Source organism: Petromyzon marinus, chromosome 20 (assembly GCF_048934315.1).
Source record: "Petromyzon marinus isolate PM22_M1 ecotype Great Lakes invasive population chromosome 20, UKy_Petmar_22M1.pri1.0, whole genome shotgun sequence".
NCBI classification, from domain to species: Eukaryota; Metazoa; Chordata; class Hyperoartia; order Petromyzontiformes; family Petromyzontidae; genus Petromyzon; species Petromyzon marinus.
In genome coordinates, this window is record NC_133686.1 from 281,469 (window position 1) to 300,019 (window position 18,551).

At 56.8% G+C, this 18,551-nt stretch overlaps 2 protein-coding genes across 18 annotated transcripts in view; one reads left to right on the forward strand and one right to left on the reverse strand.

The window, feature by feature from the left end:
• AOAH (acyloxyacyl hydrolase) overlaps nt 1-6,126 on the reverse strand; it is a 24,246-nt gene extending 18,120 nt beyond the window's left edge. For 2 of the 10 annotated variants that reach the window (XM_076068210.1, XM_076068209.1), the window contains exons 1-5: nt 5,152-6,118; nt 1,882-2,038; nt 1,219-1,314; nt 1,033-1,099; nt 374-473 (exon numbers count right to left, since the gene is read on the reverse strand). In XM_076068210.1, the coding sequence (XP_075924325.1) occupies nt 374-473; nt 1,033-1,099; nt 1,219-1,314; nt 1,882-1,999 (381 nt within the window). In that variant the 5' untranslated portion in view covers nt 2,000-2,038; nt 5,152-6,118. Of the gene's footprint in view, nt 1-373; nt 474-1,032; nt 1,100-1,218; nt 1,315-1,881; nt 2,039-5,151 lie in introns of all 10 variants that reach the window. The other 8 variants (XR_012942294.1, XR_012942292.1, XR_012942291.1 and 5 more) reach the window with 8 other exon arrangements.
• Nucleotides 6,127-6,218: 92 nt separating this feature from the next.
• Nucleotides 6,219-18,551, forward strand: part of ELMO1 (engulfment and cell motility 1) — a 51,952-nt gene continuing 39,619 nt past the window's right edge. For 5 of the 8 annotated variants that reach the window (XM_032957833.2, XM_032957831.2, XM_032957835.2 and 2 more), the window contains exons 1-3: nt 6,219-6,324; nt 16,521-16,932; nt 17,861-17,901. In XM_032957833.2, coding sequence (XP_032813724.1) covers nt 16,855-16,932; nt 17,861-17,901 — 119 coding nt within the window. In that variant the 5' untranslated portion in view covers nt 6,219-6,324; nt 16,521-16,854. The other 3 variants (XM_032957829.2, XM_032957830.2, XM_032957828.2) reach the window with 3 other exon arrangements.

Below are 18,551 nucleotides of genomic sequence, written 5' to 3' on the forward strand. Positions count from 1 at the left end.
GCGAGTCTCTCCACAGGACGACCACTGTTGATGTTCCCCACAAAGCGGTGCTCATTTTATTGTCCTGGATGGACGCCGTTGCCGAGTGCGGCAAGCAACTTGGTGATTACGCCGAGAGACGGAGAGAGGAGCACCCGAGGTAAGAGGAAACACTGCACGGCCCGTTCAGAGAAGCACGCTGACTTGGGCAGCACGCGTCGTGGCGACAGAGGTGGATGGCCGTTAGCAGCCAAAGAGCGAGATCACGCGCCCATGAGGGATGGTGGCGGCGTGGGATGGCCTTCATGAAAACAGTGGGTAGACCATGGGTGATGCTATTGATGACAATGACTGCATGTTAAGGCCGCTGTTGTTGTGCGGAGTCGGGCCCCACCCTGGGCAGAGGGAACGTGTGGCAGAACGCCTCTCCAGGGTCCCGCCGGCACAACCCGAGGGCGTGGCACACCACGTCCGGCGTGACCTCCGTGTTCAACCTGCACACAGCGCCGCACACAGCACGCTGCACACCGCAACCTACACCACACACAGCACCGCACACACCGCACACTGCACACCGCAACCTACACCACACACAGCGCTGAACACACCGCACACCACACACCACAACCTACACCACACCGCAAATCGCATGCACACACCACACTGGGCACACACCACACTGGACACACACCACACACACCAGGCCCCACACACACCAAACCACACACACCAACCAGGCCCGGATTAAGATTTTGTAGGCCCCTGGGCTACAGGTATTGTGAGGCCCCCAGTAATATTTTCAAAAGGAAAACAAAGTTAAAGAAAAATATAATTTTATTTTTGCAAGGCTAACAACAAATCAAATTCATCATTCACAAATGAAAAAACTTCTCACTTCGTCTCTGGAGTCCCTCCAGCTGGCGGAGGCCCCTGGGCTGCAGCCCCTAAAGCCCCCACGCCGTGATCCGGCCCTGACCACAACTCACTCATTCACTCACTAATTTACTCGTTCATTCAATCACTTATGCACTGAACCATGAACCTGGTACTCACATCCATATGATGCTTGGCCCGAACACCTGGAGCAGGATCTGACACGAGGCTCGCAGGTTGTGGGTCTCTGTGGGAAATGAGTGCAGGTGACCCAGGTGGCACGTGTTGGTGGTAGCTCAGGCGGCAGGTGGCACGTGTTGGTGGTGGTGGTGGTGGTGCAGGTGGTACGTGTTGATGTGTCCTCACCAGGTAGCACCCCACACAGCCTCGCCACGGCGCTCGAGATGGAGTCGTTGTGAATCTCTGACAACTGCTGCACCATGCTCACCGCGATCACGCAGCCTGGACACGGTGGGGATAGTTGGTGAGCAGTGATACAATTACCACTGCTCACCAACTCAACAACGCTCACCACTTTTGAAAACCAAAGTTCACCATTACGAACCAGGGCTTACCAACGAAACCGCTGGGCACAACTCTCAAACCTCCATTACCACCTCCATTACCACCTCCATTACCACCAGTTACCATCAACCAGAGTTCACCAACACTCACCAACACCCACCACAGAACTCAAACACTCACCAATTCTCACCATAGCTCACCAAAACAACCACTCAACAGAGCTCACCAACATTCACTAGCACCAGTTACCATCAACGAGGAAACACCACAACTCACCACAGCCCACCACCACTCACCAATGCTCACCACCACCACCACAGCTGCACCTGGAGCCACAGAACCCACCCAGATTGAGTGAGCGGGGTGAGGGGTGAGTGGTGAGGGGTGAGTGAGATAAATGGGGGTGCGAGTGGCGTGTGGTGAGCGGTTTGGCATGAAGCGTGAGGAGTTGTGAAAATTGAAAGGTGGCGAATGAGTTGAGTGGTGAAGAATCCCCAAACTCACCCAGGCACCCGAAACCACCATTCACTCCGGGTCCCAGCCTCGACCCCGGCTCGGGGGTGGCGCAGGCGGCCAGGGGTAGCAGCAGCAGGGGGAGCAGCAGCAGGGAGAGCCGGGCCATGTCCCCTGAGAATCTGGGTGACGCTCCTCTGGGTGTGGCCTGTGGAAGCACTCGGCGTGAGAGGGACTGGACGACTTCCCCGTCGCTGTCACCCCAAGAGGATGACGCTGGTGGTGCCCGGCAGGCACAGAGCGTGAAACCCGTGGCTCCTTCCTTCATCTGCGTCTGACATTCTGCGTGTGTGAGTGTGTGTGTCAGTGTATCTGCGTGTGTGAGTGTGTGTCAATGTATTCTGCGTGTGTGTGTCAGTGTATCAATGGGAATGTATGTGTCAGTGACTCTGTGTCGGTGTGTGGGTGTGTGTGTCAGTGTATCAATTGGAATGTGTGTGTCAGTGAGTGTGTGTGTGTGAAGTTGGAACGGTAGGGGGTACTGCTGGTGCATCTACCAGTCATCTCAGTCAGCCAACCTCCTGTCAGCGAGCCTCCGATACTTCACGTGGCCTCAAAGTGCACATAGCCTGGCACAAGCGCCGTGGTGACGTCACCGCACTTAGTGGCGAATGACGCGGGTATTAGTGTGTGTGTGAAGAGATTCTGGTACAGGAGGATGTGGAGCTGCGTGGACTTGCCGATGACCGGTACCAGCGGTGTCAAGATCGGCCTCTGTGGAGGAGGCTCGTGAAGGACGCTGCTACTGGGCAGTTGGAGGCAGCCGCCCTCCAGCAACAACGGAGGGCGGAGGAGCGACGCTCACAACAACGAGCGGAGCGCCGGGTGACTAAGGCACAGCAGGTTGGCACAGTAGGGGGCACGGGTGGTGCATCAGCCACTCATCTCAGTCAATCGACCCCTGGAACCTGCTGGGTCTGCCCCGTAACCTCCTGCCGGCGGGCGTTCGATACTTCACGTGGCCTCAACGTGCACCTAGCCTGGCACAAGCGCCGTGGTGACGTCACCGCCACTTCGTTATTTCAAGGGGAATGTGTGTGTCAGTGCCTATGTGTGTGTCTGTGTGCACGTGCGTGTCGACGTGCATGTCTGTGTGACTGTGTCCGCGTGACAGTGAATAGTTCCATGAGGAGGCAGGGACTGGCCCGGGTTTTCCCCCACGAATAATGCCGCAGACAGCTATAACAACCACAGAGCCGATACACAACAATAGAGATCTCTACACCAATAGAGGCCAATACGCACGAATAGAGGACCTATATAGACTCAAAGTCATGTATACACTCAAACGCCTCAATTAAAACGAACGTCAGTACACAGCAATGATCTTCAACACAGCAATAACGCAAATGGAGTTGAGCGGTCATTAGAGTTCAATTCCCAACCACGGCTAACATCAATGGCCAGTGCTATCAGAACCGTTCCTGATCTCCCCTCTCCACCAACTCGCACTGACCAGCGTGGTGAAGTATGGTCAAGTAACCCCCATGGCGTGGAGTGAGCCTCATCATCCCGGATGGACTCAGGGGCCGCGACCCCCGCGCCGGGGTTGCGAGCCCTGCCCGAGGCTCGCCGTGGCACGGAGACGCAGCGCCTCGCAGCGCGTCCCAGCGAGTGAGTTCCCATTCACAGTCCTAGCGAGTGAGTTCCCTATTCACAGTAACAGCGAGTGAGTTCCCTATTCACAGTTCTAGCGAGTGTTTCCTATTCACAGTCCCAGCGAGTGTTTCCTATTCACAGTCCCAGCGAGTGTTTCCTATTCACAGTCCCAGCGAGTGTTTCCTATTCACAGTCCCAGCGAGTGAGTTCCCTATTCACAGTAACAGCGAGTGAGTTCCCTATTCACAGTCCCAGCGAGTGAGTTCCCTATTCACAGTTCTAGCGAGTGTTTCCTATTCACAGTCCCAGCGAGTGTTTCCTATTCACAGTCCCAGCGAGTGAGTTCCCTATTCACAGTCCTAGCGAGTGAGTTCCCTATTCACAGTCCTAGCGAGTGAGTTCCCTATTCACAGTCCTAGCGAGTGAGTTCCCTATTCACAGTCCCAGCGAGTGAGTTCCCTATTCACATTCCCAGCGAGTGAGTTCCCTATTCATAGTCCCAGCGAGTGAGTTCCCATTCACAGTCCTAGCGAGTGAGTTCCCTATTCACAGTCCTAGCGAGTGAGTTCCCTATTCACAGTAACAGCGAGTGAGTTCCCTATTCACAGTAACAGCGAGTGAGTTCCCTATTCACAGTAACAGCGAGTGAGTTCCCTATTCACAGTCCTAGCGAGTGTTCCCTACTCACAGTCCCAACGAGTGTTCCCTATTCACAGTAACAGCGAGTGAGTTCCCTATTCACAGTCCTAGCGAGTGTTCCCTATTCACAGTCCTAGCGAGTGTTCCCTACTCACAGTCCCAACGAGTGTTCCCTATTCACAGTCCTAGCGAGTGAGTTCCCTACTCACAGTCCTAGCGAGTGAGTTCCCTATTCACAGTCCCAGCGAGTGAGTTCCCTATTCACAGTTCTAGCGAGTGAGTTCCCTATTCACAGTAACAGCGAGTGAGTTCCCTATTCACAGTTCTAGCGAGTGAGTTCCCTACTCACAGTCCTAGCGAGTGAGTTCCCTATTCACAGTCCTAGCGAGTGAGTTCCCTATTCACAGTTCTAGCGAGTGAGTTCCCTACTCACAGTCCTAGCGAGTGAGTTCCCTATTCACAGTCCTAGCGAGTGAGTTCCCTATTCACAGTCCTAGCGAGTGAGTTCCCTACTCACAGTCCCAACGAGTGTTCCCTATTCACGTGGCCATTGAGTAATCGTTGCTCAATTCACGTTTATAGTCCTGCAAAGGCCAGTTGTCGAAATTCCACATTGCCGAGTTTATCCATAGAGCAAAGACTTGACCTCATCACAACGTGGTACCCATTTGATTAACCTTGTAAGGATGATGGGCCACGACCCCTCACAGGGACTCGTGGGGGCAGGGTCCCCCTCTCCCAGTTCCCCCGGGGCCTGCTCTGCCCCGTGTCTCCGCTGTCCCCGCCTCTCTCGTTGTTTATAAACATTATGTTCCCAAACACGGCTGTGTCACGCAGATCACGCGTCCCCGCCTCTCTGTGTCCCCGTGTGTTTATGCTCCCCGTGTCCCCGTGTCTCTGTGTCCCCGTGTCTCTGTATCTCCGTGTCTGTTTTGTCTACACCCCACTGTCTCTGCGTCCCTGGGTCTTTGTGTCCGCCGAGTTGCCGTGTCTCCCCCGTGTCTCCGTGAGGCTGTCTGTCACCTCGTGTCTCCGTGAGGCTGTCTGTCACCTCGTGTCTCCGTGAGGCTGTCTGTCTCCCCCGTGTCTCCGTGAGGCTGTCTGTCTCCCCCGTGTCTCCGTGTGGCTGTCTGTCACCTCGTGTCTCCGTGAGGCTGTCTGTCACCTCGTGTCTCCGTGAGGCTGTCTGTCACTCCGTGAGGCTGTCGGTCACTCCGTGTCTCCGTGTTTCCGTGAGGCTGTCTGTCACCTCGTGTCTCCGTGAGGCTGTCTGTCACCTAGTGTCTCTGTGAGGCTGTCTGTCACTCCGTGTCTCTGTGAGGCTGTCTGTCACTCCGTGTCTCCGTGAGGCTGTCTATCACCTCGTGTCTCCGTGTCTCTGTGAGGCTGTCTGTCACCTCGTGTCTCCGTGAGGCTGTCTGTCACTCCGTGTCTCCGTGAGGCTGTCTATCACCTCGTGTCTCCGTGAGGCTGTCTGTCACCTCGTGTCTCCGTGTCTCCGTGAGGCTGTCTGTCACCTAGTGTCTCTGTGAGGCTGTCTGTCACTCCGTGTCTCTGTGAGGCTGTCTGTCACTCCGTGTCTCCGTGAGGCTGTCTATCACCTCGTGTCTCCGCGTCTCTGTGAGGCTGTATGTCACCTCGTGTCTCCGTGAGGCTGTCTGTCACTCCGTGTCTCCGTGAGGCAGTCTGTCACTCCGTGTCTCTGTGAGGCTGTCTGTCACCTAGTGTCTCCGTGAGGCTGTCTGTCACCTCGTGTCTCCGTGTCTCCGTGAGGCTGTCTGTCACTCCGTGTCTCCGTGAGGCTGTCTGTCACCTAGTGTCTCTGTGAGGCTGTCTGTCACCTAGTGTCTCTGTGAGGCTGTCTATCACCTAGTGTCTCTGTGAGGCTGTCTATCACCTCGTGTCTCCGTGTCTCCGTGAGGCTGTCTGTCACTCCGTGTCTCCGTGAGGGGGGCGGGGCGAGGGGGGTGTTTGGGGCACGCCGGGCATTTCCTCTTTTCACGTCACGTGATACGTACGAGCGCGAGGGGCGGGGCGACAGCCCTCACGTGACTGGAGGATAGGAAACGAGGGGCGGGGCCCCCCGGAGTGTGTGTGGGGGGGGGGCGTCAGGGGCCGCAGGGCGCGGGGGGAGGAGGGAGAGGGGAGACGAGGAGGAGGAGGCGGCGACGACGTTCCGGCTGGACCCCACTGGAGGTGAGTCGCTGTCTCCTGCTCTTTGGTCAATCGTCCCCGACCCCGTGTCCCTGCTGCTCCCCAGGGGTCCCCACGGGGCCAACATCCCCGCAGAGCGCTCCCGGCGCTTCCCACGGGCGGCGCGGGACTCTCGCGCCTGGTGATGGTGGTGGTTGTGGTGGTGATGGTGGTGATGGTGGTTGTGGTGGTGGTTGTGGTGGTGGTGGTTGTGGTGGTGGTGGTTGTGGTGGTGGATGTGGTGGTGATGGTGGTGGATGTGGTGGTGATGGTGGTGGATGTGGTGGTGGTTGTGGTGGTTGTGGTGGTGATGGTGGTGGATGTGGTGGTGGTGGTTGTGGTGGTGGTGATGGTGGTTGTGGTGGTGATGGTGGTTGTGGTGGTGGTGGTTGTGGTGGTGGTGGTGATGGTGGTGGTGATGGTGATGGTGGTGGATGTGGTGGTGGTGATGGTTGTGGTGGTGGTTGTGGTGGTGGTGGTTGTGGTGGTGGTTGTGGTGGTGATGGTGGTGATGGTGGTGGTTGTGGTGGTGGTTGTGGTGATGGTGGTTGTGGTGGTGGTGGTTGTGGTGGTGGTGGTGGTGGTGATGCTGGTGGTGATGCTGGTGGTGATGGTGGTGATGCTGGTGGTGATTGTTGTGGTGGTGGTGATTGTTGTGGTGGTGGTGATGGTGGTGATTGTCGTGATGGTGATGTTGGTGATGATGGTGGGGATTATTGTGATGATGGTGGTGTCGACCCCGCTGGAGTCTTGCCGCTCACGATGGTGGTAGCGGTGGTGATTGTTGTGGTGGTGGTGATGGGGGTGATTGTGGTGATGGTGATGATGGTGATGGTGGTGATTGTGATTGTGATGGTGGTGATTGTGGTGATGGTGATGATGGTAATGATGGTGATGATTATTGTGATGATGGTGATGGAGTGGCCGTGATCACGGCCTGCCTGATTGCGGTGCTGGTGATTATGGCAGCTGATGATCGATGGTGGTTGCGACAGTAACGTTTTTATCGTGGTTATGGTAGTGACGATGGGATGGTGAGGGTTGGTGGTCGTAATCGGTGTTTTGTTATTATTTTGGTGATGGTGCCCATATCGATGGTATGGGTATTAATGGGGCTGTGGGTAAGTGGCGATGTGCTGCTGCTGCTGCTGTGTTCGCCGCATGCCGCTGCTTGCTGGGCTCCTGTGCTGTTCCCCTTCGGGAACAAACAGCTACGGGGCAGTCGCGGGGGTTGAATTGCTGCTGCTCCTGACGGTGCAGTACACACACAGCGTACACGTGACAATACGCACAGTACATACGTACACACACAGTACACACATTATTTGGTGACACTGCTTCACCTCTGCACTGTGTCGGGTTTATTGTTGTTGCTGCTGCGCCTTCTTCAGTGACCGTGCTGGGGTTCACACGCGCCCGAGTCAGCTGGTACCGCTAACCGGCTCAGGAATCTCTCTCAGGAGGTCCCTCCCTGCTCCGTTGAGATGTCTGGCCATGAATTCCATTCAGGCGGCCGGGTGGCGCAGTGGGTTTCAAGTTGCATTTCAAGTTTCATTTATTAGCCATAGCCCTGTGAGCCATGCGGCTCTTAAGTCGGGTGCAACCGCAACAAACAAAATTTGAACACAGAACATCTCAAAGCGACAACGCGTAACCGATACATCCTGGAATAAACCAGCAAATATTCCACACAAAAAAACGCTTATTAAAACGCTGTGTGCAAAAATCAACGTGGTGCAAGCCAACAACAACAACCATAAGACAATTTAGATTAACCATATGTTTTCGAATCACCAAAATAAAGTTATAAAAACAATGTAACAACAGTAATCATAGAAACTGTGATTTTAAATTTAACAATAAACGATATACATAACACGTACGACAAAAAACTGCAACCATAGCTGGCAGCACGACACTCCCAGTGTATGTGTGAGTCAGCAGCAGCGTGAGTGTATGATGTGCGAGTCAGCGTATGATGAGTGAGTGAGTGTATGATGTGTGAGTTAGTGTATGATGTGTGAGTGAGTCAGCAGCAGCGTGAGTGAGTGTATGATGTGCGAGTCAGCGTATGATGTGCGAGTCGGCGTATGATGTGTGAGTCAGTGTATGATGTTTGAGCGAGTCAGCGGCAGTGTGAGTGAGTGTATGATGTGTGAGTCAGCGCATGATGAGTGAGTCAGTGTATGATGTGTGAGCGAGTCAGTGGCAGTGTGAGTGAGTGTATGATGTGTGAGCGAGTCAGCACACGATGAGTGAACCTGTGTATGATGAGTGAATGGGTCAGTGGTTGTGCGAGTGTATGATGTGTGAGTGAGTAAGCGCATGATGAGCGAATCAGTGCATGATGTGTGAGTGAATCATTGCATGGTGTGAGTGCTCAACCACGTTATGTATGCCGATGATTTGGTAATAGCTGCTCATCCAGAGGAGGAGTTGGAGACGCTGCTGCTGAGACTGGAGCGTGCCACTATGAGATGGGGCCTTACCATCAGCCCCACCAAAACTAAGCACCTGCCTGGATATTTTGTACCATCGGACACTCCACCCCCACAACTCCCAATCGGTGATGGGGCAGTTGTGGAGAGAGTGGAGAGTTCCCATACTTGGGCAGTGTGCTTATGACTGGTTCCAGTTTAACAGCAGAGGTCTCACTCCGAATCAATCGAGCGGCAATATCTTTTCATCGGTTGCATAACGCTGTGTGGAAGCTACTTGGTCTGTCGCTCCGCACTAAGCTTCAGGTCTTCTCGGCCCCGGTCATTCCCTCCTCTACGCTTGCGAAACGTGGACCCCCTTAATGGAACATCTTCGCCGGTTAGAAACATTTAGGCTAGCCTGCCTACAATCCATCCTGGGTTTAACCAGGCTGGATTGTGTGAGGAGCTCACAAATCCTTGAAAGATCTGGGCAAGGTCTCATTGGTAAGCTCCGACAGGCAAGGCTGCGTTGGCTGGGTCATGTAGCCCGCATGCCCAGCCACCGCATGCCGAAACAGCTTTTGTTCGGCCGGATCGAGGGGGCTAAACGGGTGCGGCACGGGCTAGAGAAGAGATGGAGTGATGTGGTACAGGAGGATGTGGAGCTGTGTGGACTTGCCGATGACTGGTACCAGCGGTGTCAAGATTGGCCTCTGTGGAGGAGGCTCGTGAAGGACGCTATTGGGCAGTTGGAGGCAGTCGCCCTCCAACAACAACGGAGGGCGGAGGACCGACGCTCACAACAACGAGCGGAGCGCCGGGTGGCTAAAGCACAGCAGGTTGGCACGGTAGGGGGCACAGGTGGTGCATCAGCCAGTCATCTCAGTCAGTCGACCCGTGGCACCTGGGTCTGCCCCGTGACCTCCTGCCAGCGGGCGTTCGACACTTCACGTAGCCTCAAGGTGCACATAGCCTGGCACAAGCGTCGTGGTGACGTCACCGCCACTTAGTGGCGAATGACGGTTGTTGTTGATGTGTGAGAAAGTCAGTGTCGGCTCCCTCTGCTCGCGCCGTCGCCCCCCCCCGGCTCCGTCGGCCCCCCCGGCCCCCCCGGCTCCGTCGGCCCCCCCGGCTCCGTCGGCTCCCTCGGCTCCCTCGGCTCCATCAGCTCCCTCCGTCGGCTCCCTCGGCCCCCTCACAAACGGCCCCGCCAGCCGCTGCTGGGAGCGCGGCCCGGGAGCGCGGCCCGGGAGCGCCCCGGGAGCGCGCGCGCCTCAGGCGGATAAACTTGTGCCACGAAGCACGAACTTCCTGGGTTCGATACCCAACTTGGATTGCGTTCTGTGTGGAGTTTGTATGTTCTCTCCCTGTTCTATCAACTCGAGAGTGTGAACTAGTAAGAGCGAGAGTGAGTGTGTGGAGCTTGCATTCCACAATGCTGTGTTGAACCGACCTGGCCTGTCGCTCCATACGAAGCTTCTGATCTTTTCGGCCACAGTTAACGCCCTCTCTTCTCTATACCTGCAAAACGTGGATCCCGCTGTAGGAACATTTGCACCGTTTAGACACATTCAGGCTGACCTGTCTCCAAACCATTCTGGGATTAACGAGACTCGATTGTGTGAGGAGCTCACAGATCCTTGGAAGCTCTGAACACAGTCGTATCAGTGAGCTCCTTCGGCAGGTGAGGTTTCATTGGTTGGGTCATGTTGCCTACCATGCCCAGCCAGTGCATGCCCAAGCAGCTTCTATGTGGCCGGCTATAGGGGGCTAAACGGCCACGGCACGGGCTAGAGTAGGTGTGGACTGATGTAGTACGTGAAGATGTGGAGCCGAATGGACTTGCCGAAGACCGTTACCAGCAGTGTCAAGATCGGCCTCTATGCAGGAGGCACGTGAAGCGCGCTGCTACTGGGCAGTTTGCGGCAGTCACCAAACAACAGCAACGGAGGGTAGAGGAGCGACGCTCATAACAATAAGGGGAGCGCCGGGTGGATAAAATGCAGCAGGTTGGCACAGTAGGGAGCACAGGTGGTGCATCAGCCGGTCATTTCAGCCAACCCGTAATACAGGGGTCTGTCCCCTGACCACCTGTCAGCTAGCCTTCGACATTGCATGTGGTCTCAAAGTACACCTAAACTGGCACAAGCGTTGGGGTGATGTCACTGCCACGTAGTGGCGAATGGCAGCTGTTGTTGTTGGAGTTAGTATGTCCTCCCCCCATTCTGTTTGTATTTCCTCCTCCCATTGCTAAAGCCACACACAGTGTAACCCGATTGGTCAAACATCCTAATGCTGAAATATCTGCAAATTACTCAATAGGGATTTCACATAGCAGCAAAATCACCACTCCTGCGAGAACTTGCCAGGACCCACCGAGTCTTGAGACTCAGTGAGTCCGGAGAGGCTTTCCTGGTTAAAATGCAAAATCATTATAATTAATGACAGTTTGGCTTCCTGCAGAATGAAAACAATCAGAGAAAGCCCACCACTCATTTGAATATTTGACGCTCAAATTTGTGCAAAGATGTATTCCAGGATCCGAGCCGAACTGTTGTGCCCTGGCCACCTGGAATCCCCAGCCGCTGGGAATGATGACATTTGGGGGGCTCCTGCGGCATGTGTGGTGGGGGCCAGGCGAGACGCTGCCGGGCGGTGTGGGGTGGGGTGGTTGAGTGAAGGTGGTTGAGTAAGGGTGGTTGTGGTTGAGTAAGGGTGGTTGTGGTTGAGTGAGGGTGGTTGTGGTTGAGTGATGGTGGTTGTGGTTAAGTGAGGGTGGTTGCGGTTGAGTGAAGGTGGTTGAGTGAGGGTGGTTGTGGTTGAGTGAGGGTGGTTGTGGTTGAGTGAGGGTGGTTGTGGTGGAGTGAGGGTGGTTGCGGTGGAGTGAGGGTGGTTGCGGTTGAGTGAGGGTGGTTGTGGTGGAGTGAGGGTGGTTGTGGTGGAGTGAGGGTGGTTGTGGTGGAGTGAGGGTGGTTGAGTGAGGGTGGTTGTGGTTGAGTGAGGGTGGTTGTGGTTGAGTGAGGGTGGTTGAGTGAGGGTGGTTGAGTGAGGGTGGTTGTGGTTGAGTGAAGGTGGTTGAGTGAGGGTGGTTGCGGTTGAGTGAAGGTGGTTGTGGTTGAATGAGGGTGGTTGTGGTTGAGTGATGGTGGTTGTGGTTGAATGAGAGTGGTTGCGGTTCAGTGAGGGTGGTTGAGTGAGGGTGGTTGAGTGAGGGTGGTTGAGTGAGGGTGGTTGTGGTTGAGTGAGGGTGGTTGTGGTGGAGTGAGGGTGGTTGTGGTGGAGTGAGGGTGGTTGTGGTGGAGTGAGGGTGGTTGAGTGAGGGTGGTTGTGGTTGAGTGAGGGTGGTTGTGGTTGAGTGAGGGTGGTTGTGGTTGAGTGAGGGTGGTTGAGTGAGGGTGGTTGAGTGAGGGTGGTTGTGGTTGAGTGAAGGTGGTTGTGGTTGAATGAGGGTGGTTGTGGTTGAGTGATGGTGGTTGTGGTTGAATGAGAGTGGTTGCGGTTCAGTGAGGGTGGTTGAGTGAGGGTGGTTGAGTGAGGATGGTTGAGTGAGGGTGGTTGTGGTTGAGTGAGGGTGGTTGTGGTTGAGTGAGGGTGGTTGAGTGAGGGTGGTTGAGTGAGGGTGGTTGAGTGAGGGTGGTTGAGTGAGGGTGGTTGTGGTTGAGGGTGGTTGTGGTTGAGTGAGGGTGGTTGTGGTTGAGTGAGGGTGGTTGTGGTTGAGTGAGGGTGGTTGTGGTTGAGTGAGGGTGGTTGAGTGAGGGTGGTTGTGGTTGAGTGAGGGTGGTTGTGGTTGAGTGAGGGTGGTTGTGGTTGAGTGAGGGTGGTTGTGCTGTGAGCTCTGAGTTCCCAGTGAGGTGTGGCGCGTGCTGGGTGTGAGGAGTCGTGGGGTGGTCTAGAAGCCACTGCTGGTGGAGTCACTGGTTGGGCGTGGTGGTGTGGTGTGTCCTCTGAGTCACTGCTGGTGGGTTATGGTGTGGTGCATGCTCTGAGTCACTGGTGGGGCGTGGTGGTGTGGTGCGTGCTCTGAGTCACTGGTGGGGTGTGGTGGTGTGGTGCGTGCTCTGAGGCACTGCTGGTGGGTTATGGTGTGGTGCGTGCTCTGGGCCACCGGTGGGGTGTGGTGGTGTGGTGCGTGCTCTGGGCCACCGGTGGGACCTGGTGGTGTGGTGCGTGCTCTGGGCCACCGGTGGGACCTGGTGGTGTGGTACGTGCTCTGAGTCACCGGTGGGGCGTGGTGGGGTGGTGCGTGCTCTGGGCCACCGGTGGGACCTGGTGGTGTGGTGCGTGCTCTGGGCCACCGGTGGGGCGTGGTGGTGTGGTGCGTGCTCTGGGCCACCAGTGGGGCGTGGTGGTGTGGTGCGTGCTCTGGGCCACCAGTGGGGCGTGGTGGTGTGGTGCGTGCTCTGAGTCACCGGTGGGGCGTGGTGGTGTGATCCGTACTGCTCTCCTACCCCCCGCGCACGTCCTTATCTCGTGCAGCCGCTGCTTCCTCGGTTTCTCGTCCGGGGCCTCGTGACTTCCTGCCAAGGGCGCTTGCGCGTCTCGCTTCCTCTTGGGCGGGAGTGATTCACTCTCCAAGATGAGGAGAGAGAGCGGGGAGAGAGGGAATCGCATGCTTCACTCCCCGTGGTTGAGTGGGATTTGGCGTAGGGTCGTGAGGTCGTGAAGGAGAGGGCGTTCCCTTTGATGTCGGGGCCTCGGCACGGACCCTGACCCCTGCTGCTCGTTTGAGGTCCCTGTCCCCTCCTCGTGCCCTCCCTCCCTGTGCCACAGTCTGAGCACTGCATTCCTCGGGGTCTGAAGAGGCCCACTACACACCTCTCAGCCCAAACACCGTGTGGAGGTGTTCACCGTTTACCTGCGCTCCCTGGCGAGGGTGTTGAGTGTGCAGGCAGTGGTGTGGTTGTTGAGTGTACAGGCAGTGGTGTGGTTGTTGAGTGTACAGGCAGTGGTGTGGTTGTTGAGTGTACAGGCAGTGGTGTGGTTGTTGAGTGTACAGGCAGTGCAGCTGCACAGAGAACCCTGTGCTCAGGTGCCAGCCTACGATAAGAGGGGAGAAATTGTACATTGGAGGCCCTATTTCATTTCTGGAACCAGGGCCCGTGCCAACCATGCTACACCACTGAGACCCATAGACTTACATAGAGATCCACAGACTCACAAAGGGAACCCATACACCCGCAAAGAGACCCAGTCCATGATTGACTTACAGCATGTCTCTACAAAACAAATATACCCGCTCATGTGAATGAGTGGCAGTGTCTCTGGTGAGGTGTGTAAACATGAACAGTGAGGAGACAAAGGCCGGGCATGGTGCTGGCCACCCACACCCGTCCTTCATAGGTGCTCGCTAACAGCACTTGCAGCAACAGTCCGTAAAAGCTATACGGGGGGATCTTTGTGCCTCTGTGTATGGGTAGTCTTGTGTATGTGCGACTGTGTAGGTGGCTGTAAGTAATTTAGTATGCGTGCCCGTGTGATTGCGTAAGTGGTTTTATGTGGCTGTGTGTGTGTGAGCGGAAAGACGATCACTCTCTCGCTCTCTCTCCCCGTGCCCCAAAAGTGGGGGCACGGAGATGAATGGGGGGCGGCCGTGGGACCCGCGCCTTGAGCCGTCACCTCCGGCGCTCCTCGTTTGCATCTGAAAGCCTCCGGGCGCCTCGAGGAGTTTCCCGCTCGCCCGGCCCGTCCCATGGCCCCTCTCGGGCCTGTCCGGTCCCCGCCATGACTCCGCCCGTGCCAGGATGAGCGTCTCCGCACGGGCGATGCAGGCCTTGCCGTCCTGGCCCTTGGGCCCTTTCGATTCGCTGTTAGCCCTTTGAGTGACCACCGGGCAGTTGAGCTGGTCCTGTAGTTGGGCGGCCACGCAATACACCTGAATTGGTTTTCGGTGCGGAGCCAAGATTGGGCCGAACGTGCGATGGCCGCAATTTAGGAGGAGATCGCTGGGCACCTCAGGGCACCATTGCCCAGTGGTGGCCGAGTCCTCTCCCGGTGCCCACCGCTGCTGGGTGCGAGCTACAACCAATGTCGTCAGTGTCCAGCAGTTGCCCCCACCTTGCCAACCAACAAATCAACCACCCATCCACTCAACCACATACAAAAGAACCGACTCACACAACCACACACATAACCACCCACTCATTCGCTCGCTCAACCACCCACCCACTCAACCACTGAACCACATACATAACCACCCACCCACTCATTCACTCTCTCAACCACCCACCCACTCAACCACACACATAACCACCCACCCTGTGGTAGTGGTGGTGGCACTGCTGGTGGCAGTAATTAATGGCTGTTCATCACAGCGGTGGTGTTGGTGAATGCAGTAGTGATGGTAAAGGCGGTGCTGGTGGTGGCAGTTCATTATTATGGTGGTGGTGGAGGTGGTAGTGGCGGTGCTGGTGGTAGCGGTGGTGCCCATGGTAGCGGTGGTAGTTGCGGTGTAGGTGGTAGCGGCGGTGCCCACGGTAGCGGTGGTAGTTGCGGTGCTGGTGGTAGTGGCAGTGCTGGTGGTATTGTGGTGGTAGTGGCGGTGCAGGTGGTAGCGGTGGTAGTTGCGGTGTAGGTGGTAGCGATCGTAGTTTGCCGTAGTAGCGGCAAGCGGCTCCCCGGTGCAGGCGCCGCGTGCCGCTCGGTGATTAGGCGGCTTGCTGTTGCCTTGGTAACGAGCTGCTGCTACTGCTGCTGCTGCACCAGTGGGAGGGTTCGCGTGGAAACGCGGAGACGGCGAGAAGCGGCGGCCGCTGTGGCCTCCGCACGGTCGCTCCGGCAACGACGTGGCCCGCCGCCTGTGAGGCCGGCATCGCCAACATCGTCCTCATCATCACGATCATCACATTGTCACCTCGATCATCGATATGGATGTGGTCACGATTACCGTCGTCGGTATCGACATCACCGTAATGTTCACAATCATCGGCGGCACCTTCATCATCATCGCCACCATCGCGACCACTACCGCCACCCGCGTGCGTGCGGAGCGCAATGCCTGTAGCAGCAATCTCGCTGTGTCGCTCGCTGGGTGCCGTTTGACCGTGCCGCCTGCGTCTCTGCCGCTTTTGTCCGCACTGCCCTCAATGCTCATGCGCGTGTGGGTGTGGTGCGGCATCTGTTTTTGTGTGTATACATGTGCTGCGTGTTTGCACGGTTGTGCGCGTGTGTGCGTGTGTGGGTATGTGCACGTGGCTGCATGTGCAGCTGTAGCCTGCCTGTGTAGCCGCGTGTGTATGTGTTGTTGAGACGGTGTGGCTGTAGCCGTGTGTGTGTTGCTGTTGCCATGGTGTGGCTGCAGCCGCGTGTGTGCACGTGTGTGTCCACGCAGCCGGACGCCGTGCGTGTCGTTGGGCCGCCGTGGCCTCGTCAGCATGCGGAAGTGCGGCCCGCACTGTCTGGGCCTCGCGTCCTTTGAAGCTCGTTACAAAACTGAACCTCCGCCACCACCGGCCCTGTCGCAGCGCATGCCACCCCGGGACGCAGAACCCTGAAGACGCAGCACGTGCGTGAATGAGCCACTCCCTGTCCCCGTGTCCCCGTGTCCCCGTGTCCTCATCTCTATGATTGTAGGCGAACCGTTTTTGCCGTCGCCAATTCCACGCATTTGTGAAAGTTTATGCGCGGCTGCTGCTGTTGCTGCTGCATCTCAGTCACACTTAAAGAATTCCAGGTGTGAGAGTTGGAGACGTTGGGCGGGGATGGAGGACGCGCCGCGGAGTGATGTGCGGTGCGATAAGCGTTGCGGTTAAAATATATCATCCTTCCCCTCCTCCTCGGCAGGGGCCAAGGCATCAAGGTCCTCCGCGTGACTTCGCCGCCCCCTCGTCGCTCTCCTCACTCCAGCGCCACCCCCACTCCGTGTCCCCGCCTCCCGGCCCCCCCCGGCTCCTCTCTCTCTCTCTGTCCGTTTCACTGTGACTCCCTCTTTTTCCGTTTCACTCTTTGTCTCTCTGTCATTGTCTCGTTCTCTCTGCCTCTTCGGCTCTCTCTCTCTCGATCTGTTTCCCGCCACCCCTCAATTTTCGTCTCGCTCCCTCTCTGTCTCTGTAGTTCTGTCTCTCTGTCGCCCTCTGTCCATCTTTCTGCCCGCCGGCCCGGCTGCGTCGCCGTGGCGATGCCTCCCCCGCAGGACGTGGTGAAGGTCGCCATCCAGTACCTCGACCAGTTCCCGCTCTTCATCGAGATCGACCAGGTGACGCGCCCGCACGGCACGGCGTGGCGCGGTGCATCGAACGGGATGAGATGCGCAATGGTCGTGACGTCCGTTCGGAAATGCATCGGTTTCCTGTTTTTAAAACATTATTTCCTGACAACATAGTTGTGATGTGACATTGAAAATTAAGTGGTTTCAGTTTAAAATGAATGGCTTAGCCACTCATATTAAACACGCTCGTATTCCTGCGCCAACTCAACGTAACCCCACGCAACGATAGCATTCAGTCTGCCGGTTCGTCGTGCAACTGAGAGCGTGCGCGTTACAAGCGTCACGGGAATGTAACGTCGCAACGGTTGGAAGGCCGCTTGGCAGTTTGCGTCGAATGAGCTGTTGGTGATGAATCGAAGTGACCTCGGCTCTTACCGGGACGCTAGCGGAGCGTAAAACATGACAACGCTCAACTCCCGCGCAACGGGAAGCCAAACTCGCGACTACCGCCGGCGCCCAGGAGAGTTGCGTCGTCAGAGCGTGCCGCGGAACGCAATTTGGTGGCGACCGCAGTGAGCGGCTCCACGGCGCAGGAGTGAAGCTCATCGTGTCGGGACGGTGAGGCCTTCGGCGGCGAACGCAAGCAGCATGCCGCGCCGGAGACCACGAGGTCAGTGGCCTTGATGCCGGCTTGGAGACGCCACGGTTTAGTCACTCGGCGACAACAACAACAATAACGACGACGATGACGGGTGCCGGCCGGCGGTCGGGGTTAGTGACGGAATAGCAGCCCAAGGCGGGAGATGATTATGTCCGCTGACGTGGATGGAGCGGGGAGGGCGTTACGTCGCAAGACCGTCGTGAGAGATGGTGGCTTGGGGAGATCCTCAACCAGCAGTGGGGATGATGACGACGACGATGATGAGGTGTGTGAGCCAGGTTGTGCGGGACACTGATGCGCGCTTCTCTGTTACAGAAGAAGCCGCTGAGCGCCATCGTGCAGGAGGTGTGCGAAACGTAAGTGGCACGGGGACACGTGGGTGACACGGAGAGACGTGGGTGACACAGAGAGACGTGGGTGACACGGAGAGACGTGGGTGACAGAGAGACGCGGGTGACGGAGAGACGCGGGTGACACGGGGAGACGCGGGTGACACGGAGAGACGCGGGTGACACGGGGAGACGCGGGTGACACGGGGAGACGCGGGTGACACGGAGAGACGCGGGTGACACGGAGAAACGCGGGTTACACGGGGAGACGCGAGTTACACGGAGAGACGCGGGTGACACGGAGAGACGCGGGTTACACGGGGAGACGCGGGTTACACGGGGAGACGCGGGTTACACGGGGAGACGTTTTTTAGACGGGGACACGTGGGTGACACGGAGACAGGAGGGTGACACGGCCGCTGCTCCCCGTGATTCTGGCACTGAAGGCAGTGCTCTTGTTCCTCCCACTATCCCCCCTCATCCCCTCACTCCATCCCACCGCTCATACACCAGACACTCCCCACACACATACACATCACATACTCACCATACACACTACACACACACACACGCCACACACACACACTCCACACACAGACACACACACCTCTCACTGTGCCGCTCTGGCTGCATCCCGTCAATGTGCGGACATTTTAATTCGCGCTCTTTTCACATCC